Below are 25,390 nucleotides of genomic sequence, written 5' to 3'. Positions count from 1 at the left end.
TGAGATCTCCCTGACACAATTTAAGAAGGCAGCAAACCAGTCCCTGGTATCAAAAAGGTTGAGAAACACTGGTTAGTGGACTGAGCATGGAATTTGAGTTTTGATCCTGCCACTGACTCAGTGTGACTTGTCACTTAACTTCTCAACCTCAGTTTTCCCACCTACAGTGTGTGGTCACTGTTTCCTTACTTGCCTAAGGGGAAGGCGGAGGAGGATATTATGAATTAATGTTTTTAGTGCTTTAAAAATGTAAAGCAATATTTAATAAGTAATACTGAGTGGATAATGACAAACGGGAATACTGCAGATTTTTTCTTTCTTTTTCTTCTTTTAAAGATTAAAAGAATCCAATATGGCAGTATCCGTATCTAGAATCTTAGCTATTTGGACTAATTCAGCATTGGATGTCCTTGAATCAAGCTCCCCAAATCTAAAGAGCAGTCTTAATGGAAACTCCAACACAACTGGGAAACTGCTGGAATATGTGTACACGCATTGGGAACATCCTTTGGATGCTGTTAGACACCAGGCCAAGTTGATATTCAAGAATATCCTGCGGATACACCAAGCCACTCTTAAAGGATCTGTTGTAAAATCAGACCCTTTCTTGCCAATGTTGACAGAGAGCTTGCTAAGTTTAGAATGGCACGTTAAAGGGAAATATGCTTCACTTGGCTGTCTGGTGGAGTGTGTGGGTGTCGAAAATATTTTAACAGTGGACAGAACAATCCCAGCGCAAATCTTGGATGTAATGGGTGATCAGTCTCTTGCACCTTATGCAAGTGATCTTTTGGAAACCATGTTTATAAATCACAAGAGTCATCTAATATCTGCATTTCAAAAAACCATCTGGATTAACCACTGGCATGACACATGGGTATCTCCTCTTCTTTTAATATTGTGTGAAGGAAATCCTGACCAAACTACTTATGTAATAGATTACTATTTACCAAAACTGCTGAAATGTAGCCCTGACAGTCTGAGCTACATGATTAAAATTCTTCAGGCTTCAGCTGATGCTAATATTGGTAAGAAAATAAACTTAATATTTATAGTTCAGATGTTTAGATAAGCTGCAGCAATTGTAGAGAGATGATTTCTGATTTGTTTTTGTCTTAGAAGTAATAAGTGGGAGAGGCAGGGTAAGAAATTCCAAGCTTTCCTTGATTGCTCTCAGCATAGCTGAGAGGAATTTACAGTGATGGCTGAGTGCATATATAAGAGCTTCTCCATTTTAAGTTATGTGTTCACACCCTCACCATAAAGCAAAATGTCACTCTAGCTTTACTTGTATTTTTTTTAAATTAAGCCTGCCTAATAGTTTCCTTATTTATCAGTTTTTAGTTATAAAATCCATGAGAGTTTCTACAGTATTTCTGTATATTTTGTCCATATTTCTTGCGCACAACAAGTATAGAGGAAACAAATCAGTAAGCTTTGTAGTTCACTTTTAATAAAATATTTTTGTTAGAATGGGCTGTGATTAAAAGGTTTATGGTACTGTTGTAGCTACATGATTTGGTGGTGGTTCTCAGAGTGGTTTTGTGAACTGCTACTGTTGGCTCTCTCAGCCGTTTCTGGTGCTACTTGGAATAAGGAATGGGGGACCTGATTGGATCCAGGAGAAGATCCTTCTCTTAGGATGTCACTCACAGACTAGAAAGGTGGAGGATGCCTGAAGTAGAGTACTGATATTCCAACCAGTATTATATTAATAAAACAGAAATTATTTATTCTTTCTTTAGGCTCTTGCAATACCAGAGGTGCTCTTGGAGCCTTGATGGCATGCCTGAGAACAGCTAGAGCTCATGGACATTTACAATTTAGAGATATCATGAGGGATGGTCTACTATCAGTTGGATGTGTAAAGCAAGGTTTAGTTCATCAGCATAATCAGGTAGATGAAGAAAGTTATTTTTGTGCTTTAAAGTGTGAAGACTTGGTTAGCCTTACAATGTTTTATTTCAGTATCATTATACAAACTTTCTGTCTCAAGTATTTATTCCAGGTAAAAACAAAAAAAGTCTATAGTTCACTTTGGAATGTTTTGTAGGTTCGCATTGATGCTTTAGGTTTGCTTTGTGAAACTCATCGGAGCACAGAAATCTTGACTATGGAAGAGATGCAGCTAATTCAGTTTTTTATTACGTACAATTTGAACAGCCAGTCCCCTGCAGTGAGGCAGCAGATTTGTTCCCTACTAAAAAAGGTAATCTTCAAGAATAAACAATATGTAGTAAGGCCCATGTATTTATGATTTTTACACTGTTTAAAACCACGTCTCTTAGCATGTTATAAAATGGAGACTATTTGTGATACTGTAATGCTTAAAAGCTCTAGTTCTGGATCAGGCCCCATTGTGCTAGGTACTGTACAAACCCAGAACAAAAAGATGATCCCTGCCCCTGAGAGCTTGCAATCTAAATACAAGGTAACAGAGAGTCGGGAGAGTACAAGAAAACAATGAGACAGTATTCGTCAACATTTTAGTCAGTGGTATCCGTGCATTCTTGGTCTTACTTTTGTATCACCATGCCTACAAAAAACTTGATGAAGAGTTTTGAGGAGGATAATGCGGTATATTTGAAGATTTTTATGGAGAGCTCCTCTCAAGCATGAGGGGCAGCATGGGAGAAACCAATAAAGGTGCTTGTTTGGAAATTTAACAAGTGGATGATGGAGGCTGATAGCCTCTAAGGATAGAACAAGAAGCAATGGGCTTAAACTGCAGCAAGGGTGGCCTAGGTTGGACATTAGGAAAAAGTTCCTAACTGTCAGGGTGGTTAAACACTGGAATAAATTGCCTAGGGAGGTTGTGGAATCTCCATCTCTGGAGATATTTAAGAGTAGGGTAGATAAATGTCTATCAGGGATGGTCTAGACAGTATTTGGTCCTGCCATGTGGGCAGGGGACTGGACTCGATGACCTCTCGAGGTCCCTTCCAGTCCTAGAATCTATGAATCATTATCCAACTAGAGACGGAAGTTGACATTTCGATTAGTAAATGAGAGGTAGAGTGAGGATAGGCTGTGAAGGAACTGAAGAAAAGGAGCTTTTCCTCAAGATAGGGTAGGGGCACCAGTGGAAGGATTCAAAGAAGGGTGATGTGGTCAAAGCAATGGGCTAGGAGAATGATCTTTGTAGCAGTATTCTGAATGGATATGAGCAGAGCAAGATTGCATTTGTCAAGGGATGTTGTGGTAATCGAGACATGAGGTGAAGGAGAGTTTTATCTGAGTGGATGGGTAGAAAAACCCAAAACTGAGAGGGATTATGCAGAAATAATCTGCAAGATGTAGACATAACTGGGATGTGAAGAGCTAGAGAAAGAACTGAATTGAAAAGGACACCCAGGTTACAGACTGAACGACCAGCACATTGGTAGTGGTGTGCACAATGGCTGAGAAAATTGGGCATGAAGGAGAGAGGTGGACTTCAGGGCAAAGATTAAGAGCACTGTTTTTGTCATGTTCAGTTTAAGCTGATGGCTAGACATCCATGGGCAAATGAGACTACTTGGAGATAAGCTGTTGAGGGAGAAGAGATGGGGACCAAGGACAAAGCCCTGTGGAACCCACTTAGAAAGCTGGAGAGGGGATGAAAGAGCATCCTCTGAAAGGTGTGCTGGAGGAGTAATTAGAGAAGTAAGAGGAAAAACAGGAAAGGACAGAGTCATGAAATTCAAGAGAAGACAAGATTTTAAGAAGAGCATGGTTGACCATGTTGAAGGTGGCTGACAGGTCAAGTAGGATGAGGACAGAGTGCTGATTCCGAGCTTTCTCTAGGAAGAGGATAGTAGAGAATTTGGCAAGGGCAGCGTCAGAGGAGTGCGAGGGGCAGAAGCTGAATTGGAGTGGGTCTAGCATGGAATTAGAGGAGAGGAACTCCAGATGTTGATTGTAGACTGCATGTTCAGTGAGTAGTGTTGAAAGGGAGATGGAGTGGTAGTTGGAGAGGCAAGTGGGGTTAAAGGTGGGAGAGACTAAAACATGCTAGTATTGTCAGGGAAAGAAAGAACCAGAGGAGGGTGACAAGTAAAGGAGAAGAGTAAGGTGTAGGGGATAAGAGTGGACTTGAGAGCAATCAGGAGATGGGTTTGGATGAGATCACTGGAGCAAGTGGAAAGGTTAGAGGAGGACAGGAAATACGAAACTTCTGTGTATATGATGTGGGAGAAGGAAGAGAGAGTTGTAAGGATACAGGAGCTGAAGGGAATGAGATATAAAAAAGTGGCTGTGAACTTTTTACAGAGTGGGCATTCCAGAGACAGCAAGAGAAGAGGAGGAGGGGAATGGGCTTGAGGTTAGGAGTGGTGGCAGGGATGGAGGAGGTGGATGTGGTATCTAGATTTGTGCTAGCAGGAGAAGGGGCAGATCAAGGTGGAGAGACGAGGATCAAGGAATGTCAGTAGTGTGATTGTTACATGGTACATGAACTTGTACGCTTTTTGAAACTATAAGCAACTAAACCTGAAAACTATACCCAAATGTTTTTTGTTTAAATCTCCTATTAGTCATACTTCAGTGTGTGTCTGATCAACTACATTTTGTTTGTGTTTAAAAGTTGTTCTGCAGAATACAAGAAAGTTCCCAGGTACTTTATAAACTGGAGCAAAGTAAAACCAAACAAGAGCTAATTAAAGAATCAGCTAAATGGGATCATTTGGCAACTTTACAGCAGTATAAAGTAAGTATAGGAGCTGTTACAAGAGGTCTAATAATAATAATAATACTTAACATTTTTATAGCACTTGAAAAGCATTAACTACTAATCCACATAACAGTCAGGAAAATGAAAATGAAGGATATCCAGCTGCCTGCCTGAAGGGTTCTTCTCTAGAAAGTGGAATTGAGAAGCGCCTTCTAGGCTGGGCAGTTGAGAAACCAAAAAATTCCAGTTTGATTTTCCCACAATGGAATTTTTTATTAAATCTTTTCCTGGTTTGGGGCAAAAACACTTTTTGAAAGCGCTGCTTTTCTTTCATTCTTTCTTTCGTTCTGTGGAGTTTTCCATTTTCTGGCCAGCTCTAATTTTTTGTACAGTGTTGGGAGGCATAACTATATGGGTGTCATCTTGTATCTGATTTCTCAGTACATTTTTATTAATGTGCATAACATACAAACTGTACTCAGCACATGCCTTTTGTAATCTTCAGGATTTCATGTCATCTATATGTGACAAACTTTTTGAAGCCCTGTTTCCTGGCTCATCCCATCCAACCAGATTTTCTTCATTAACTATTCTGGGATCAATAGCAGAAATATTTTGTGCTCCAGAAGGTGAGGTGTTTGACTTTCATAGTGGGGCAATGGTAGGGTTAAAAAATGGGCTTGCTTACAACAGTGTCCTGGTTAACTGGGTACTCAATTTCTGTGTCAGTTTTGCAAAATTTACACTTCAGGTGCAGTTTGCTATATTGTTTCTTCTTTAAATAAAATGAAGGTGTCAATAAAATAAGAAAATTCTGATTTTGGAATAAGTGTAAATTAAAGGATGATAAATGCAGTTTTCAGAAACGATGGAGAATTGAACATGCTGCAGTTAAAATATCAAGACCATAAAAACTGTTAGATTTGTAAAGACTCAAATGATACTGGGTTCTCCGAGTACTGCACACTAAAATTAATTAGGTGGTTGCTCATGTTCTGGTGCTGATAAAGTATTGAGACATTATTTCTTTCAGTATCAGGACTATTCGATTATTCTAAAGTATTCCTAATAGGAGCCTGTTTTGAAGTGTTTATAATTAGAAATTCTGTATTTAGATTGTATGAGCAACTTAAAAATAAAATGGTTTGTAAAAATTATATACTATAATATATACTTAGCTATATAGAAAAAGCTAAGTATTTGAGCCAGAGAGTAGAATGACTAATGAATTCAGAAACTAGACAATGTTTTTAGAGTGGACTATATTAAAAATTTAGCTAAGTGATCTTATATGTAGGAGTAAAAGTGTGCTTTTCAAAACAGTATGCACTTTTGAGTCTGTTGCTTCATTCCTGTTAATGCCAAATAGTCGGTCATGGGTAGTCAGCCCCAAAAATCATGTGTTTTTTCTTAAAATATATATATATATACATTTAATTCTTTTTATTATCTTCTGGGTTTTGAGCTTTTAGAGCTCAGTCTGGTCACATTTTCAGTCTTCTCTCCAAAGCCATAACAGCTAGAAACTTTTTTTTTTTTTAAATGAAAGCTGAGTTTCTCACCTAATTACATGGATAGAGCTTTAAGGAAAGCTAACTTGGTGAGAGTTGGCAACTGTGAGCTTTGAGAATATTAGAATTATTTTTTAATGTGATAAGTACCTTTTGTACTCTCTGGGGCTTGCTTTCTATATTACAAATATATTTTTTTAAACAACACAAACTGATTTGTAGGCAGTGATAGGAAAACTCTGTATATTGAAATAAGGCATTACTCTGTTTAGTCTTAACAGAGTCTTAGAACTTCTCTTCATTGTGGGGTGGTGCACACTATAGTGATTTCTGAAGCACACTAATGTGTTAAGCATTAATCGGTCCATGTAGATCCTGTGACGGGTTGGATCACAGAAACCCCCTTGGGGCTGCCAACTGATATGCCAAGACTACTTTCACAGACTGGACGCCTTCCTAGTCTGGGCACAATCCTTTCCCCTGGTTCAGCCCTTGTTCCAGCTCAGGTGGTAGCTAGGGGATTTCTCATGATGGCTGCCCCCTTTGTTCTGTTCCACCCACTTATATAACTTTTGCATAAGGCATGGATCCTTTGTCCCTCTCTGGGTTCCCACTCCCTCTTTCTCAATGGAAAAGCACCAGGTTAAAGATAGATTCCAGTTCAAGTGACATGATCACATGTCACTGTGAGACTTCATTACCCACTTGCCAGCACAAATGTATACAGGAAGACTTAAAAGTAAAACAGCCATCTACAGTCAATTGTCCTGGTTGATAGGAGCCATCAAGATTCCAAACCCTATTAATGGCCCACACTTTGCATAATTACAATAGGCCCTCAGAGTTATATTTCATATTTCTAGTTTCTGATACAAGAGTGATACATTTATACAAATAGGTTGACCACACTCAGTAGATTATAAGCTTTGTAATGATACCTTACAAGAGACCTTTTGCATGAAGCATATTTTAGTTACATTATGTTCACACTTATCAGCATACTTTCATAAAATCATATGGAGTGCAACATCACAGATCTTGCTGGCTCACATCAAATGTTTAACTAGGGAACCTTGAGTGTGCACCAGCAGAGTTTATATAGACCAATTAACGCTCAACAAATTAGTGTGCGTTAGAAATCAAACTCCTGTAGTATGCGTTATCCCACTATGTAGACAAGCCCTTAAGGTTTGCAGTAGTTCCATTAAATAAAAGTGGAATACAAATTCTTATTATTTGACAATAACAAAGCATAATGGCGACATCGGTTTCTTTGAACAGGTCAGATGCAAGCAGTCTTTCAGTTGGCTCAAGAGATTGATCCTACCCGTGTTCAAACGCTAATCCAGTGTTTTGCCAGCACTTTTGAGGAAGTAAAAGTTTTAGCATTTGAACTTCTTATGAAACTACATGATATGTTAGATTTACAGGTATGACACAATTTTAGTTTAAAGATAAGGATTCCCTAAAAATCATACTTCCCGTTTTAATTGTTTTATCAAGAACACAGACCACACATCAAATGGAGATCAGAATGTGATGGTCATTTTCACAGTAGCACGTGAAGAAAATGTTTTTGGTTTGATATCCTTTTTTGCCTCATTGGTTGGGAGAATAGGAGCAAAATTTAGTGGGGAAGGGAAAGGAGGAACCTTAAGAAAATGACTTGTGGCTGCATGACCTTGTACTGTGATTGTATCATTTCTCATAAATTAAGGAGGGGTCAGGCCAAGTCACTACTTAGAAAGTATTAGTGATATGGGTGGTTCAATCTCCAGCATGTTTGAGGTACTCTTGTTGAAGGGGCTGTCTTCCTGAAGAAGCGTAAAACCTGAGGACCAAACCACTTCTGGTCATTTGAAGATCCTGTGGCATGCTCTGATAGAATAGGGTTAGTGACCCGAGTGTTCTAGCAAAGTTCCAAGTTGGGTGGTTATATGATGAGTATCTAAATTCCCCCATTAATATCAGTTGAAAAAAGATACTTGTTACTTTCTGCTTTTAAATATTGTGTTGCTATGTGTTGTTAAGCTGCTTCTGCCTTCACCCCTGAGATGTTTCATTTTAGTGGTGGATGAAGTGAACACAGTATATGCTTTGCCTATCACTAGGTAAGGAATCCCAGGAAGGAAGGCACTAAAGAGTGAAAAGTATTGACTATCCGTGCCCTGCTATGCCTTCCTTTTGAAGGGTATTGCTGAGGCATTTGACTCACCTATTGTCGTACCTTAGAACATTCTGCTCTTGGTCTCTCTCCCTTACACTGGTTCTTTGTGGCTGGTTTTAAATTGATTTTTCAAGCTGTTGCCTCTATTGTCTGCAAATTGTCCCCTTAATTAATCTGATTCTGGTTTATTTAATTCTTGCCATTTATTACCCTGAAAAAACTTGATTTAGAATGTATAAACAAATCAGTGGGCAGCTGCTCTTTGTTGTTGATTGGTTTTTTTGTGTGCAGCACAGTATATGCTGCGCTCTTTTTTTATAATAATCTGCATAGGGCTTTTTCTATGTAAAGTCTGTTACCAGTTAAAATGCAGAAGAAAATGTTTTGTTTTCATAATGTTTTGAAGTGTCTGAGCACTGGTTTATATATGAAGAGTCTTATTTTCAATAGATCTGTAGGTATGCATTTGCTGAATGTTAGCAAATGTGCTTGTGCAAATCCCTGTCTTGACATATGGTAGGTAGTTGGTATACAAAACAGATACCTGTGAGAAAATGCACTCCAGCAAAGTCACTGAAAATCAGACCCCAAAAGGTTTGAATTAAAATAATTAGCACCGTTGATCTGTAAACTCAAGAAAAATGTATATTGAAAATTACTGAACCTGTATTTTTTTTATTTCAGGATTCTGAAAATCTACATCTCTTATTTCAAGCAGCCATGGATCTTAGCATAAGTACCAAACCCTATGACTGCGTTACTGCCTCATATTTGCTGAACTTTTTAATACATCATAAAGGGCTACTGAATGTCTGCTTAAACAATCAACAGGTTGCACATGCATTTCAGATAGATGAGGATATGTCTGCAAGCACCATGGAAAATAACACTTTAGCTGGTTAGTTCTGAGGAATAGAAATTTTTTGGATTTGTTTGTTTAGAAGCCTCCATCTTATTTTCTTGCTATTCTTATGGGCATTCCGGAAAGAATAAATGTACCTGAACTTTTATGAAATTAGGTTAGATTTAAGCATTATATTTAGTATAAATAGAACAGTTTGAGAGCTGATAGTCCTTGCAGGTCAACTCAGGGATGTCAACCTGCCCTAACCCCTACCCCAGCCATGTACTGTAGGACAGAAAACTGGTCCCGCCCTCCTGTGCTAGATGTAGCCCTATAATGCTCCACTGCCTGTGCCTTATTCATACTGAAAGCTTGGGCTTTCTTGTTAACAAACTGCTCTTGGCCCCTCGTAGTCTTTTCTACAAATTAAAAAAAATAAAAAATAAAGTACACCTCTACTCCGATATAACGTGACCCGATATAACACAAATTTGGATATAACGCAGTAAAGCAGTGTTCTAGGGGGGCGGGGCTGCGCACTCCGGCGGATCAAAGCAAGTTCGATATAACACGGTTTCACCTATAACGCAGTAAGATTTTTTGGCTCCCAAGGACAGCGTTATATCTGGGTAGAGGTGTACTAAGATTGGGAAGTCATAAATGCTGTAGAATCGCCTATAGCAGGCCTGCACAACTCGTAAAGCGTCGAGGGCCATATTACTCCAAAGAAAACAGCTGAGGGCCGAAACCCCCCGAGCACCGCCAACCCCCCCCCCCAGCGCCACCCTGCCCCCCGAAACACAACACCCCCCCCCAGTGCCGCCCACCTCACAGAAACAATCCCCCCAGTGCCGCTGAAACACCCCCCCCTCAGTGCCACCTGCCCTGCGGAAACAAACCCTCCTTCCCCAGCCTCGCCCCACCGAAAGAGTGGCAGCGCATTCAGGGGAGCAGGCAGAGCGGAGGTCAGCTAAGGTGGGGGGGAGCGCAGGAAGTAACGAGGGGTAGAGGAACCACCTCCCGCTCCAGCTCACCTCCGCCGCCGCCTCCCCCGAGCGCCCCGCCGCTCTGCTTCTCCTCCCTTCCAGCTTTGCTGCATGAAAGAGCTGTTTCGCGCGCGACAAGCCTGCAAGGGAGAGGGGAGAAGCGGAGCGGCGGCAGCGCACTCAGGGGAGCATGTGGAGGCGGAGCGGAGGCGAGCTACGGCGGCGGGGGCACTTTTTCCCCATGCCCTGCAGTCGGCGCCTATGATGGCCGGCACCGGAATGCCGTCCTTAGAAATGTGCAGCCCCAAGTACCTGCTTGTTTTGCTGGTGCCTGGAGCCGGCTCTGGGAGAGGGGATGAGAGCCAGATCAGATCAGTAGAACAGGTCAGCCACCGATTGGCCGCTCGCCTCCTCAGCCCTCCTCACCCAGCTCGCCTCCTCACCCCCCGCCACTGCCCGCTCTCTCGCCTCCTCAGCCACCCACCCCCCCGGCTCGCCTACTCACTCCCTGCCACTGCTTGCCCGCTCGCCTACTCACCCCCCCCTCCCCTACCCATCACTTTCCTACTCACCCCCCCGCTGGCTGCACAGTGAGCCCACGCGGGCCACATGCGGCCCGGCCTATAGTCTCAGGCCAAATTTTTAAACCTGGCATCTCAAAAGCAGCTTAAGTAATGTTTTGATTCCTGTAGTAAGTGCCCTGATTTTTTTTCAATAGTGCCAAGCACCAGCAGCTCCTGTTGAAGTCTTGCTGAATTCCTAATGGCCTGTGATTGCCCCTGTAACTATAAAAGACAGGTACAAAGCAAGGGCCTGATCTTTTTCTTGTACTGCGCCTCACAATTTTTCTTACCCATCTTCTTAATTTGGAGCAGGGGTGTTAGACTCATTCTCTGGAGAGGGCTGAATTCTATTTGCATATGGCCTTGAGTTAAAACTTCAGAACGACCACACCGCATTCCACACTGATATCAATGAGCAGTTTACACAGATATGAATGGTAGAGTATATCCTTTATGCAATAAATAAGCTTTTATTTATTTACACTTAACTTTATCATTGCTCTCTGCATTGCTCAATGTGAAAATATGGTCACTTTTAGGCTTCACTGCTATTTCTGCCATTTTTTTCTCTTTATTTTCACGGTCTCTTCTGCTGTTTTTCCTTTGTTTTCTTTCCTGCCGCATCTCTTAATTGCCTGCCCATGACCTGTGTCAGCTTAAGTCTTAACCTCTTCAGCATTCCACTGCTAAAATAAGCAACAAAATAATATTTACATTTAAAATGCCTTTAGGCTTTAGAGTTAACAGCCCCCCCCCTCCCCCCGAGTAATTAGGCAGGGGAGTTCACTTCTCTGAATCATTGTTTCAAGTGATCTGCAACCTCAGACACACAGCATTGTGTTGGGTACGTTCTATTCACATTTGGAAGGTTTTCATTGCAGCCATGAGGGCTAGAAATCTTTTTAAACAAAAGCTTAGATTTTGCACAATCAGCCTACATATGTTGTGTGGGCCCCACAAATGCATCCTATAGGCTGGATCGAGCCACAACCCTATCCATCTGTCTGTCTTAGATACTGAAGTATCTGAGTACCTCAGTCTTTTAAAGTATTTTTGACACCTGTGATTTAGGGCTTGTCTACACTACCAGGTTTTGTTGACAAAACTTATGTCGACACCCAAAAGTCGACATAACAAAAATCACCAAAGGGTGTTCACACTTGCTCCCTCTGTCGACAGATCACGTCCACATTGGGGACACCATCATCGACAGGGTGAGCATTGCACCGTGGGTATGTATCCCACAGTGCAGTGTTGTGGGAAGGAAGAGCTGATCGCTGTGCATCTTGGGATTCTCTCCGAGTTCTCCCACAGCCCCCTGAGCTGCCGAGAGCAGCATCACGAGTAGCTCTGTGAGCTCTCCGTGCTGAGGAATGGCACAGCAGTCTGTCTCCCTCCCCCTGCAGCACCAGTCTGTCTGGTGCTGTATTCCTAGTGCATCGCAGAACAGGAGCATTCCAATGATTTGCTCTTTGTCCGTTTGTTCTTCAAATGGAGCAGCACACAGATACTTCCTGGAGCTTTGAAAGGGGAGGGGCACATGCCTGCAGGGCAGCAGAGATCAAAACACTGAGCAGAGCAATCAGGGCAGGCATTGTGGGATACTGGCCAAAGCCAGTTCTGTCGACAAAACAATCAGCAGTGTCTACACTGGTTCTTTGTTGACAATAAAGGGGAAAAGACAAAAGTCTCTCGTGGGGTGGAAGTTTTTTGTCGTCAAAACTGGGCATTTTTCGCGACAAAAGTCCCATTGTAGTGTGTACGCTCTTGTTGTTTTGTCGCCAAAAGGCAGTTTTTGGCAACAAAACTTGGTAGCATAGACAGGGCCTCTATATAGATACCTTTGTCCTAGAGCAGGGGTCGGCAACCTTTCAGAAGTGGTGTGCCGAGTCTTCATTTATTCACTCTAAGGTTTCGCGTGCCAGTAATACATTTTAATGTTTTTAGAAGGTCTCTTTATATATAAAGTCTATAATATATAACTAAACTATTGTTGTATGTAAAGTAAATAAGGTTTCTAAAATGTTTAAGAAGCTTCATTTAAAATTAAATTAAAATGCAGAGCCCCCTAGGACCCAGAGTGCCACTGAAAATCAGCTCGCGTACTGCCTTCGGCACAGGTGCCATAGGGTGCCTACCCCTGTCCTAGAGTATGAAGAGGGGTGATGATGCTCTCCAGTGTAGTGTTTTGGGCCCAACCTGGTGGTTGTATTTCAGCACCACCCCAATTTAATTGTTGTAGTAAGGATGGGAAAGGCGCTAACGGGGCTAAGTACGACTGAAAATCACTTGTCTGTCTTAGGTGCTGGAATAAGGATTTATGTGGCTGATCCAAGTTTGAATGTTCTGCAAAAGTGGTGGTTGTTTAACTAACCCTTCTTTAAGGGCAAATTCTGCCTTCTAATATGTGTATGTTACTTCCATTGACTTCAGTGTGAGCAGTGTGATTGTGTCTGAAGATAGTGTTTGATCATTAGTCTTTACAGACAATAGTCAATTTAGGCTAAGATTGCAGATTGATAGCTTATTGTTGGACACTGAGTGAATGAAAAATGTGGATAATGTGTTGGGGAAGAACTTGAAGGACAGTGACAAGTTTAAAGAGAACAATTACTGTGTATTCTACATTAATTGTCTTGCTGGCAAGCTTAATCTGTAAATGTATTTAAAACTGTTTTCCTTTTCTATGTGATGCTTTTTATTCTAGTAATCAAATATTTGTTAGCAAACCTCGAGCGAGAAATATTCCAAGCTGAAAAGTCTCTGCTGCAAGCAGCAGCTTCATTCCCAATGTACGGGAGAGTACATTGTATAACTGGAGCTTTGCAGCAATTACCTTTAAAGTAAGTAAAACATACTGCTGTGTGTAGTGATAAATCAGTAGTGAAGTTGACTCAGCCTTTCACAAGAACATGAAGAGATCACAATAAGATCAGCAGTGTATAGTCCTAATGCAGTGGTTCTCAAACTTTTGTACTGGTGACCCCTTTCACATAGCAAGCCTCTCAGTCCGCCCCCCCCCAAATTAAAACACTTTTAAATATATTTAACACCATTAGAAATGCTGGAGGCAAAGCTGGGTCTGGGGTGGGGGCTCACAGATTATGACCTCCCCCATGTAATAACCTCATGACCTCCTGAGGGGTCATGACCCCCAGTTTGAGAACCCTGCCCTAATGCCTGGATTTTTTACTGTTTAGGTTTTTTTTTAATAGGAGCTGACTTCATAATTTTGATTTATGGAACATCTTATTTAAAATTAATTGTATAATAAAGTGCAGATTCTATTTTTATTTCAATTATTTCTTGAAGTTTTGAATATATAATTACTTTTAAATTCCTTGTTTGTATTTTCTTAAAGTAACTTGACCTTGATGACTGAATGGAGGCAGATGGTTACAAAGCTTATTTTAATGTCATACAGACTTTCGTCTGTAGTATCTCCCATTGTCCAGAGTTCATCACCAGAGGGCCTTATTCCAATGGATACAGATTCAGGTAAATGAAATCCTTTTTAGCAATAGTTGAGGTTGCTAGAGTTTTATTTAACATAATTTGAATGCTTGTAAGTCCAAAGTTATGAATGGTTACAAACAGTTTTTAATCAAACGTCTGTAACATACTTATAATTGACAAAGTACTTTAAAAAAATCATACATTAGCATTTAAAATCCTTCCAGGAAGACACAATATGTATGGGGACTGGTCCTACTAGACTACTCGGTCAGACTCTTTCAGCACATACCTGCAGCCTACCCATTTTGAGCTCCCCTTGTCCTTAGCCCCTAACCCTAGTGGCCAGCATCCTGATTCATCTTCCCCATCAGCTACCAACCTTCTGAGTCCCACAGAGACAAGTGAAGGCAATAAGTTTGTTACCACTTTAAGGGAGGCTGAGTTAGGACATAAATCCATTCCCCAGATGCCAGCAGTCGTACACCCCTGCCAGATATACAAAGCTATTGGTGGAGGCTTTGAGTTAGCATCTGCCTTTGCACATGGCCCCACAGAACTAATTCTGGCCCTGGTAGGGAACTCTAAGCAATATAGACTGCAAAGTCTGGGCCAAATTTTGCTGAATTTATGTATGTGAAATACTCCTGTTGTCATCAGCCAGGTTACTTTTTTGCAGTGCTTAATTTGTGCCAGGGCTTGCCAGGGCTGAGCTCCGATACCTCTAGGAATGGCAATTCATAGCCCCGGCAACTCTGGGCTTGCTGCATTAGTTACGAATGTAAAAAAAAATTGCTTGAGCTCTGGTACCTTTATATCTTGAGCCCCCGCACCTATTTCATTACAAATTATACACTGCTTTTTTGAGTAATGTGAGCAGCAATACCTGTATCCAATTTTTGTTAAAGTTGAGTTTAGTTATACATGTTTGATATTGTAAAATAACAGTGAACAGTAACTTCTTTTGTTTTAAAAGTTCTTGGATATGAACTAGACTTTTTCCTTTGAGTTGTTTTATTTTAAAATATCAGAATCTTAAACCATTAGCTAACTTGGATAAAGGACATATTTTCTCACACTCTAGTGAGAAAGCATTAGTTTGAAGCATAAATATGACAAAGTGAGTAGAAGGAAGACTGTTTTCTTAACAAAGGCAGAACTGATTATTAGGGAGGTATTTGCTTTTTATTACTAACCAACTGTTTTCTAGTAATGTACCTAAAAAAGGCGTGTGTGTGTGTGTGTGGGGGGGGGGGGGGGGATTTGTGAATGACAAATGTCAAAATGATGAATTATTAGCTTAAATATTCTCTTATTTAAAACTTAGAAACTGCAGGTCGTTTGCAGATGATCCTGCATGAGATACAGCCACGAGATACAAATGATTATTTCACTCAAGCAAAAATATTGACAGAACACCACAGAGTAGACTTCACAAAGCTGACTGACGACGAGCCAGTTGAAAATGTTTGTACAGAAATTAGAGGTAATTTAGAAGCTGCTTTTTAAAATTAAATCAGGATATTTTCCACGGAACAAGCAATTTTCTGTGGATGATCCAAGTTAGAAGTTAATTGGTATGTATGGCATTTCACTTTTAACAATAAATATGTCAGAAGCTAGTTTATTTATGGGCATGCTTTTAAAGGTTAATTCACTGTATTTCTAGAAGATTGTGGTTAATCTCTCTTCTGGCTACAAGTGAAAATGAGTCGTTTGCTGTTGGACTAGTATTTATTGCCTTGTCTACACTGGCCAGATAATCTTTAACACCTTTATATCAAGCTAGGTTTAAACACAGTTTTTGCTTTGGTCTTAGTGTAGTTTCCCTGTCCGGCGTACACAAGGTCGGTAGGGAATTTATTAATGTAATAAAGCCCAGCTCATGGACTGACACAATAAAGAGCCTCTGCTTTGAAGATTTCATTGTTAAAATAATAGGGGATGTTATGTAATTAATCCACTGGGGCTGGATGAATTGTAAACTTTTGTTTTCATACTTTTTTTTTTAAGTCTTTGTTCGTGGTGATACATAATATCTAAAATATAAAAAAGTTGTATTTTATACAGTTTTTAAAGTTAAAAACCTAAAACTTCTAACTGTCTTGACTCATTCATTTTCATTAGTTTAAAATAGTTATGGATGAGCTGTGCTTTTTTATTTCATGGAAACAGTACTGTAAATATAGTGTTTTGGACTCCCTTTTTATTGTAGTTCATGTGATGAACACTAGATGGGGCCATTGAGTTATAAACATTTATGCTTATAAAAGATCTCATAAAACTTTGAGTCTAGGTTAAAAACAAATAAGATCTGGTGAATGATACATTTCTGACTGGTGTTGAAGCTTAATTCCAAAACAAAGTAGAACATATGTTTACTTTTCATCCTGAAGTTGTAGTTATATGTGTGGTTTTATTGTCAATAGAATGGCTTCATTGACCAAAACAAAGGACATCTACCATTTAAAATATCACACTGATTTTATTTGACGAATTGTATGCCAGACACAACAATGTAGTATAGGAATCTCAAGAATGGATAATTTTGTTCATATTAAAATGATTTTTGTAAGAAGTTTAAACTTAGGAGCACTAATGATGAAACAAATTTATATTAAAATGTATTTAACTGAGCTATATGGTATTGCACTTATTTTATTTTTAAGGTAAAGAAGGACAAACATGTGATGTAACAGCTCAAATGGTACTGGTATGTTGCTGGAGAAGTATGAAGGAGATATCCTTGCTTTTAGGGATGCTGTGTAAACTTCTGCCTTTACAGACTGTGTCTGAATCTTCTGATGGGTTAATAACAGTAGAACAGGTATGAAAGTACTTTCTGCTATGAAATCTTGCATTTCTGGAAGAGGTTTCTAAAAATTTCTGGAGGGGAATATATATATATATATATATCTATGGAAAATTTGCATTCATTATCTTGTTCTTTATTTTACATTGTTTATTTTTCAATAAATTGACATGCAAAAATAATCAAAACTATAGGAGTAACGGACGAGAAAAAATAGAGTAACAAGTTAGTAAATTAATATTCTGCTAACAAACTCGTGAGATATTCATTCTTGTTCAGTAGTGTTAGGGCCTTTACCAGGTATAAGCTGCAGCCATTGACATTCTGTCCAGTGTGGGGCGGTGTTGCACATATTAATTCGGAAATACAACTTTTACTGTATTTTAGTGAATTAAAGACTCAATGGAATGTCTTTGCTTCCATTTTGAAACATGGAAGTTCATACTTATGTTGAAAATGTTCTTTTTTGGACTTCATACTCAGTAATTTTGGGGGAAGAATTATGTTGATTGTTTCTGAGTATCATGTTCTGCATAATATGGTTGATTAAAATTATAGACATTTTGTGGGTTGGTCCCTCTTTCAACCTCCCTCTCCCCCCCACCGTTTTTAAATTGAAAGACCACAAAAGCTAGCACACTGCCTGGGAATGTTCAAGGGGCTTGAGTTCAGTGTTTACTAGAAATTAGGTTACCGCAAGTATTTTATTTGGGAGTATTTTGAATTTATTAGATTTCTGTTTTTAATTGATGATCTTTTTCCTTTCCATATGGTTTCAACAAAACCAGTTGCCAACATGGAAAACTGAAATATGCAGCACATACTTCATGTTTAATCTTTTTCAACTGAAAATAAATATTTAGTTTTGCTTAAGGTGTTACCACATTCTAGAACAAAATAAATAACAGTATAGTATGCTGATGATCTGATTTATTATGCTGTCTCATGTGCAGTACCTTGGAAATAATGCTAATATTTTTTTATTCACACATTGTCTCCAGCTCATATGTTTGCATCTGGTTAGCAGCTGTGCTTGTACTGTTGCAAAACTCTGGAGTTTAGATGAGAGAACAGCAATATGTCTCCACTGTTATGTTTCTTAATCTGTTCCAAGTCAAACAGGAATTGGTGTCTTGGAGTTAGTCAGCTCTGGAGCTGGCGCCCCCATCTTCACTTGGAAATGCAGCCACAATTAGTGCTTACTTCATGAGTGTTTGTTAGGGTATTTAGACACACAACTCTGATTTTCATAGGTGACTCTGCTTTCATGCCATATATAAACCAAAATGTCTACATTTTCTTTTTAAATAGTAATAAACTGACTTTTCAGTCAAATGGTTGAATAGTGGAATCTTCATTTACCTAAGATTAGCAGGAAAATACATATAGACTGATTGACTATATGTAGTATATAAAATTGTGTGTTGTAGCTAGAAAAATGAAACTGCTTCTTTAGTCTAATAATAATTAATAAAGTTGTATAGTACGATAGTAGTATTTGGGAATTTTAACTTCAGAACTTGTATTATCGTAAGTAATAGATTGTCTTCATGAAAACATCAAACCATTGAAATCCTTTAGTGGATATTCTGTTTGTGTGCATTTTTAGTGTAATAATGTTTGACTTAATTACATAATCTATATAAACAACAGAAGAAAACATAACTGTAAGTTCCTTTTTATGTAGCAGCACCAGATTGTGGATTTAAACCACTGGCATCACTGGTCCAAAGTAGATGAAAATATTCCTGCTGAATTTTATAGGTTTTGGATCAGACATGTGATACAATAGACATCCCGACGAGGAAGTCTCACTCAGCATTCTCCCTGGTGCACTGGGGCAATGTGTGCTGTAGTAGTAGCTCCATTGTGCTTGGAAAGGGTGCATACACTTCTCCCCACATTGGGCCCAACACTGCTGGCACATGCGGAGCAGGGATGGTTAATGTTCCTGCAGTCACACTAACCTGGAGCAATGATACCTACTCTTCCCAGTCTGGTGTGGCTGGCCCTGCACCATGGTATAAAGGGAAGAGGAAGTTTCCTTGCCCTGTCTGCCCCCATATTGAACTTCCACTGCTTCTTACTTGATTAGATAAACTGTATTTATTTCCTACATGTTAGTTGAGGAATTAAAAAGCTCTCTTCATATTAAAGAAAATATGCATCTTTCAACAATATAGAATACAAATAAGCCATTTCACTTGTTTTCATGGAAGATACTGTTTGTGTTAATTGGATCTTGATAGCCATTTCCAGTAAGTTATATTACTTGATACCAAGTTCACTCCATTTTAATGGAAGTCCATTTGAAAACTCATGAAAGCGAATTTAATAGCATTGCTCTAAGCCAGGTGTGTTGGACAAGCAGCTAATGGGCAAACCACCTTGTACAGCACTACCAATCCTTTTCCATTTTGATTTGTAATCCTTTTTTTTCCAGTCCTGGGCCTTTCTTGAGTTTAGACTGCTAATTGTGCAAAATGATCTGTGTGGTTTTGTGATGTAGAGAAATAGCAGTTGCAAACTATGATGAGATCAGATTCTTCTCTCACCCCTGTCAGGATTTGAACTCGGAAAGTGGTGCGTTGATGTAAGCACTGAAAGTGCTCAGCACTTGAGTTGCTTAGCTTTTCAGTTTCTGTATGAAGAGGGTTGGACTTTCACAGCCAGATCATAGGTCATATGGGAGTCATACCCTTGGGTGAGCAATGGCTATTGGCAGCCAGTCGTGACTCTCCTGTGTCAGAGCATCTGCCACTGGCTAATTCCCAGTGCTTTTTTCAGGAGTTCTTTTTCAAGAGCTGGCTGACGGAGTGTCTGTAAAGGGACAGTGTCAGGGAGAGGCAGCTCTTGATTGATCCATTCTCTGCAGCTGGCAGTTAGGGATAATGCTCTTTTTCTTCTAATTCATTATTAGCCCAGCTTCATCGGAGTAAGAAGTTAGATTCACATGGTATTCATGCAAGGCCCAGTGGCTGCTTCATACTGTGGCAGTCCTTGGGGCTATGGCTTTGGTCAGGGCTGGGAATAAACTGGTCCTTGTAGGTTTAGGAAGTGTTAGGATGCTCTGAATTTGAGAATCAAAAAGTGAGGAGGCTGATGGCCTGGAGTGTCTTTGTGCTCATTGGTGTTTACCATTCACATATGAAACTGAAATACTAAGGCTTTAATTTTGCATTCTCTTACTACTGGACTAGTGACTTCAATGGGATTCTGCTCCGTAGTAAAGACTATGCCTGCTAGTAAGTACAGGTGTTATATATAAAAAATGTCAGTATCTGTATCTAGATAGCAGTGTTGCCAACTCTTGCAGTCTTTTCATGAGTCTCTGAATGTTTGGTATTAAAATCCTAGAACATGCAGTCAAGTTTCAGGTCCTCATGGCTGTAGAGAAAATCTTGAAAATGTGACTCCTAAAGGTTGAAACGCTAGAAGGAAAGAAAAAGAACTCCAAATGTATTTTTAAAATATCTTGATTTATGACTTTTCAACACTTGGGATTGCCAGTGCCGTGTGTGTGTGTGTGAAAAACATTTGAGAAGGGGAGAGGTTTACACTTGCCTCTGCTTGGAAAGCTAAAATCTTATATGTGCACGAAGATGATATTTGGATTAAAATCCACTCCAGGAGAGAGTTTAGCTCAAATATCTGCAAGTATTGATGGCCTTTTCTTCCTGTATCTTAATATATGGATTTCATAATACATGATGAAAAAACATTTAGATTTTCTTTGACTGAACAAGGTGAAATGTCTTTTTCCTGTTTGGTGCCAGCTTTTGCTTTACCAAAATTTGGATAAAATGCATTATGAAGCAGTAGGGTGGAAAACTATATGCACCTGGCTTAAGTTTTGTGATAGTATCCTCTGCCGTTCATAAACTGTGTTACTTTTAGTTATCACTCAAAATGAGTGGGCATAATTTTGTCCCTGAGTTTTATTTGAGCCGCTTGTCAGGTTGAACTTTTGTGAATCGGCATTAAAAATGTATAATCATCTTAGATTTGTCACATGATTCAGTTATCTGTTTTTTTGTGTGAATTTAGTAAATAGTCATCATAGAAACTTATAATAGGTAGTATTGACAAGATTTTCTGTTCTTTTGCAGAATTAAATCCTGGCATTTCTAAAGATGTACTGATGCTTACACACTTGATTTATTAATAGAATTATAGGACATGATGTCAGTGGCGTTTATTCTCTGAAGACAACATTTTAGTGTATCTCACATTTTAAATGTAGTTCGTGTTATAAAGCAGTTAAATGGACAGTGTAGACTATTTTTCAAGCTTCTAAAAGGGTTCTAATGACCACAGATTGTAAAAAAGAAAGTATATTTTTTTACTAAATACAAAACTTTCCATTTGGCAAGCTGTTTTTCTTTTGCTGTGAACAAAGCTACCCAATTTAAGAAGTAACATGTTTTGAGATGTAAGAGGCCAGCTACTTAAAATATAATAGGAATCCTTTTATCTTCACAAATACCCTCCCAAATATTTATTTCCATTCATGTTCTTCAGTGTACATTTGTCTCTGCCCTTTGCTAACATCCTGAATAAAACAGCATGAGAGAATCTTGTTTGTAGATCAGGAAATCAGTGACTCACATAGGTCACTACAGTCTACTATAATTTGTCCTGCAGTTAATGACACTGCACTGTTGAGTACAAGAATTGAGTCTAGCATGTTTTATGCTAGTTTTTTTATGTTTAAAGTAAAATGCCTTTCACCACTTGTGTTTTAGTTTTGTATTTTCCTTGCTTTGTTGATAACTATCTGTGACCCTTTTAACCTGAGGAAATATTGCTGTGTCTCAAATGAGAGGTGTAGAGGCATAAGGTGGTACGGACACCGTTGGAACACTTGTTTGAAATTTCAGTCTCAAAGTATTTTGTGTAAATAAATGTATTAGTTGTATCAACTCAAATCATGACTTGCATTTGTAATTTTTTTTCTAGGTTAAAGATATAGGAGACTACTTTAAACATCATCTTTTGCAGTCCAGGCATAGAGGGGCATTTGAATTAGCCTACACTGGCTTTGTGATGCTCACTGAAATACTCTCCAGGTAAAACCCACATATTCCTTATTTTAAAAAAAATGTGTAACAGTTTTATAAACTATGGCCTTGATTCTGCAACTGACTGTGCAAACAGCGCCTTGCACCTTTGTAGATCTCCATTGATCTCAATGAGGATTTATATGACCACAGGTGTCCAGTGTTTGGAAGTAGTTGCATGATATATGACTGTATGGACTGTTTTATTTTAGTTGTATCCAGGCCCTCGAGTTGGAATGGTAAGAGTTAAATGGCTAGTTCTTAAAAGAAAAATAAAACAAACAACTCACCCTTTTCTTAATTTCTGTAGTGCTACCTACTGAAAAATTAATAGGAGCGCATGGGAAAATTGGAGTGAATCCCATGGATCCTGCAGTTTTTTAAATCTGAGAATGAGTGGTAAACTTGCTATATTCAACAAGCACCTTTATATTTTCCTGGAAATTCTTAATACTTTTCATTGGATAAACTGTGTATTCTGACACTTGGAAAATTACCTGAAAATGATTTTTCCCTGAAATTTTATTTTTATACTTTCCTATGAGAACGAAACCAACTAAACTGCCTCTGTGTCTAGGTAAGGGTGGATTTTCCATTAAGTGCTTAGAGAATAATTTCACAAAATAGATACTGACTTGCTTGCAATGCTGCTTTGAGACCTAGGGAAGGGGGTAAATAGAGACAGTATTGAGTTTTAATGAGACAAACCAAAATGCAAAATCTCCCTTAATGACTGTTTTTCTGAGCAGTAAAGCTGACAAAAGCCTAAACATTTTGCATTTTGTTTATACTTACTGTATTAAATCCTGTCCCTCTTGAAGTGAAAGGGAGTTTTGCCATGGACTTCACTGGAGTCAGGATTTCTTCCCTTGATTTCAGACAAAGGGTTTCACTGTTATGCAGACTCATGAGAAGAGCTGCTATTTACTTTCTCATATAAACTTTTGTAATAGAGCTGTACCAATTTTAGCTATGGCGGGGGGAATTTTTTCAGAAAGGAGACTAGGGTGGGCTCAGCCACTGGATGCTGAGGTTCATGGGACCTGCTAAGACGGTTGAAACTCAAGTTTTTCAACAGCATGAAGAGTGTCAACCTATTTGTAGTAATGTGGTTAGTTTTTTCTGCTTATAAGAAAATTGGCACCATTAGCCACCTTTGAGATACAAAACTGGTGATTTAAAGGTAACCAAATTTGATATATAGAGAAAACAATATATTCAAATAGTTGAGTCCGTGGAAGAACTAAATCCAGATTCAACGTAGATACCTGTAAAACAAGATAAGAGACTAATCACTGTGGGACTCTGAGACCTCTGGGGCACTTTGGCTTCTCAGCAGGAAACCAATCTTTTATGGAATTCTCTTTTTGAAGGTTATTATGTGCTAAGGTACAGGCAGGCCTCTGACACATCAGACAAATCTCCTTGGTCTGTCTAAAGGTGTCCCTGTGATATAGCCAGCCTTAAACTCTGAATACTAATCCTCATGCAACCTTCCAGCTACATTCTTAGTTCAGAAAATATAAAGTCACCTTTTATCTTTGTACTTCTCCTGTGTTAGCAAGGGATTATCCACTATCATGGACAACTAGTACATGTTGTGGTGGGCTCCCATCCAGCTAGACAGCTTCCTTAAACAACATCTCATCTATATTACCCCATCAGCTAAGTGAATCCCATCTGGATGGGAATAGGCCTGCACATTTGTACTTGATGTTTCTTACCATGTGCCAGGTTGGGATACAAAGAATTATTCTGCTTTCTGTTGGGTAACAGCTGCTACTTAATATCTATTCCCATAGGTTTAATATCAGTATTTACTACTACGTCTAAGTTGTTATAAGTCTGCAGAATGAAATATTGGGCCTGGAACAACCTTTCTTTTTTAACTGAAATTAATTAATTACTTCTGATATCCTCTTTTGCAAGACTCTCTGGAGTAATCAAACTCCTTCTCTTTCTTATCTGAATTTGTAACTTTAATTCTGCTTCAAATGAAGCTAACAGTAAAATCAAATTACTGTCCTTATCTTGAACTACAGGTATGCTAAAGAGGAAACGTTCTAAACGATTATTGGACAAATAACTGAAATACTAAATGCCGTATAGTTGTGGCCATGTCGGTCCCAGGATACTAGAGAGACAAGGTGGATGAGATACTATCTTTTTATTGGACCAACTTTTGTTGGTGAGAGAGACAAGCTTTCAGGCAGACCTGAAGAAGAGCTCTGTGTGGCTTGAAAGCTTGTCTCTCACACCAATGGAAGTTGGCCCAATAAAAGATATGACCTCACCCACTTTGTTTCTCTGAAATATTAAACAGAGTCAGCATTTGTTTGAATTTTAATTATAAATGATTGAAATTTCTTCAGCTATAAAGAGGGTTCAATATTAAACAATCATACAACGAAATAAATACAAATAGTAGATCTGTATTGAGAGGATATCTTGTGTGTTGAATATAAGAGGAAATTTGCATAATTTGATTGTATGAGCCACTTTTTTTTTTTTTTTTTTTTTTAAGGGTCTTCCCTGCTACTATCAAATTCAAGGGGGATTTGCCATGTGCTATTATTTTTATAATGCCAAGACTTTTGTTAGGTGAATTTGAAAGGTAAAAAGACAGACTATGCTCCAGAATATATATGATTTTAATAAACTATGCTCTAAATCAGGTGGGCAGAGTAGGGTCCAGGGGCCACATCAGGCCCTTCAGCCTGTTTAATCCGGCCCTCGAGCTCCCGCTTGGGAGTGGGGTCTGGGGCTTGCCCTACTCCTGCGCTCCAGCTGGCGAACGGGGTTGGAGGCCGCTCCAAGCGCGTGTGCTGAGACTCCCGGAAGCAACAGCATGTCCCCCCTCCGGCTCCTACGTTTAGGGGTAGCCATAGGGCTCTGCATGCTGCCCCCACCCCAAGCGCCACCCCCGTAGCTCCCATTGGCCGGGAAATGCGGCTAATGGGAGCTGCTGGGGTGGCGCCTGCGGACAGGGCAGCGCGCAGAGCCGCCTAGCTGCACCTCCGCATAGGAGCTGGAGTAGGGACATGCTGCTGCTTCCAAGAGCTGCTTGAGGTAAGCGTCGCCCGGAGCCTGCACTCCTGACCCCCTGCCTCAGCCCTGATCCCTCCCTTGCACCCCAGCCCCCTGCCGCAGCCTGGAGCCCCCTCCCACATCCTAAACTCCTAATTTCTGGCCCAGTCCCAGAGCCTGCAGCCCCAACCAGAGCCCTCACCATCCCCTGCACCCCACCCCCAATTTCGTGAGCATTCATGGCCCACCATACAATTTCCATACCCAGATGTGGTCCTCAGGCCAAAAAGCTTGCCCACCCCTGCTCTAAATAGAT

General features: G+C 39.6%; 1 protein-coding gene across 8 annotated transcripts in view; it reads left to right on the top strand.

Annotated features, from left to right (window-relative positions):
• Window positions 1-25,390, top strand: part of THADA (THADA armadillo repeat containing) — a 327,795-nt gene that overhangs the window by 21,271 nt on the left and 281,134 nt on the right. For 6 of the 8 annotated variants that reach the window (XR_010600221.1, XM_065590662.1, XM_008170803.4 and 3 more), the window contains 12 exons: window positions 337-1,028; window positions 1,746-1,897; window positions 2,054-2,209; window positions 4,565-4,687; window positions 5,157-5,280; window positions 7,444-7,592; window positions 9,014-9,227; window positions 13,430-13,565; window positions 14,084-14,220; window positions 15,503-15,661; window positions 16,845-17,002; window positions 21,947-22,056. Coding sequence is in view for 7 of the 8 variants with exons in the window: in XM_065590662.1 (XP_065446734.1) it covers window positions 337-1,028; window positions 1,746-1,897; window positions 2,054-2,209; window positions 4,565-4,687; window positions 5,157-5,280; window positions 7,444-7,592; window positions 9,014-9,227; window positions 13,430-13,565; window positions 14,084-14,220; window positions 15,503-15,661; window positions 16,845-17,002; window positions 21,947-22,056 (2,310 nt within the window). In the remaining variant the exon portion in view is untranslated. The remainder of the gene's footprint in view (window positions 1-336; window positions 1,029-1,745; window positions 1,898-2,053; window positions 2,210-4,564; window positions 4,688-5,156; window positions 5,281-7,443; window positions 7,593-9,013; window positions 9,228-13,429; window positions 13,566-14,083; window positions 14,221-15,502; window positions 15,662-16,844; window positions 17,003-21,946; window positions 22,057-25,390) is intronic. The other 2 variants (XM_065590664.1, XM_005296102.5) reach the window with 1 other exon arrangement.

The sequence above is a fragment of the Chrysemys picta genome, chromosome 3, assembly GCF_011386835.1.
Source record: "Chrysemys picta bellii isolate R12L10 chromosome 3, ASM1138683v2, whole genome shotgun sequence".
NCBI lineage: Eukaryota > Metazoa > Chordata > Testudines > Emydidae > Chrysemys > Chrysemys picta.
This window is presented reverse-complemented; position numbering and strand designations above follow the sequence as displayed.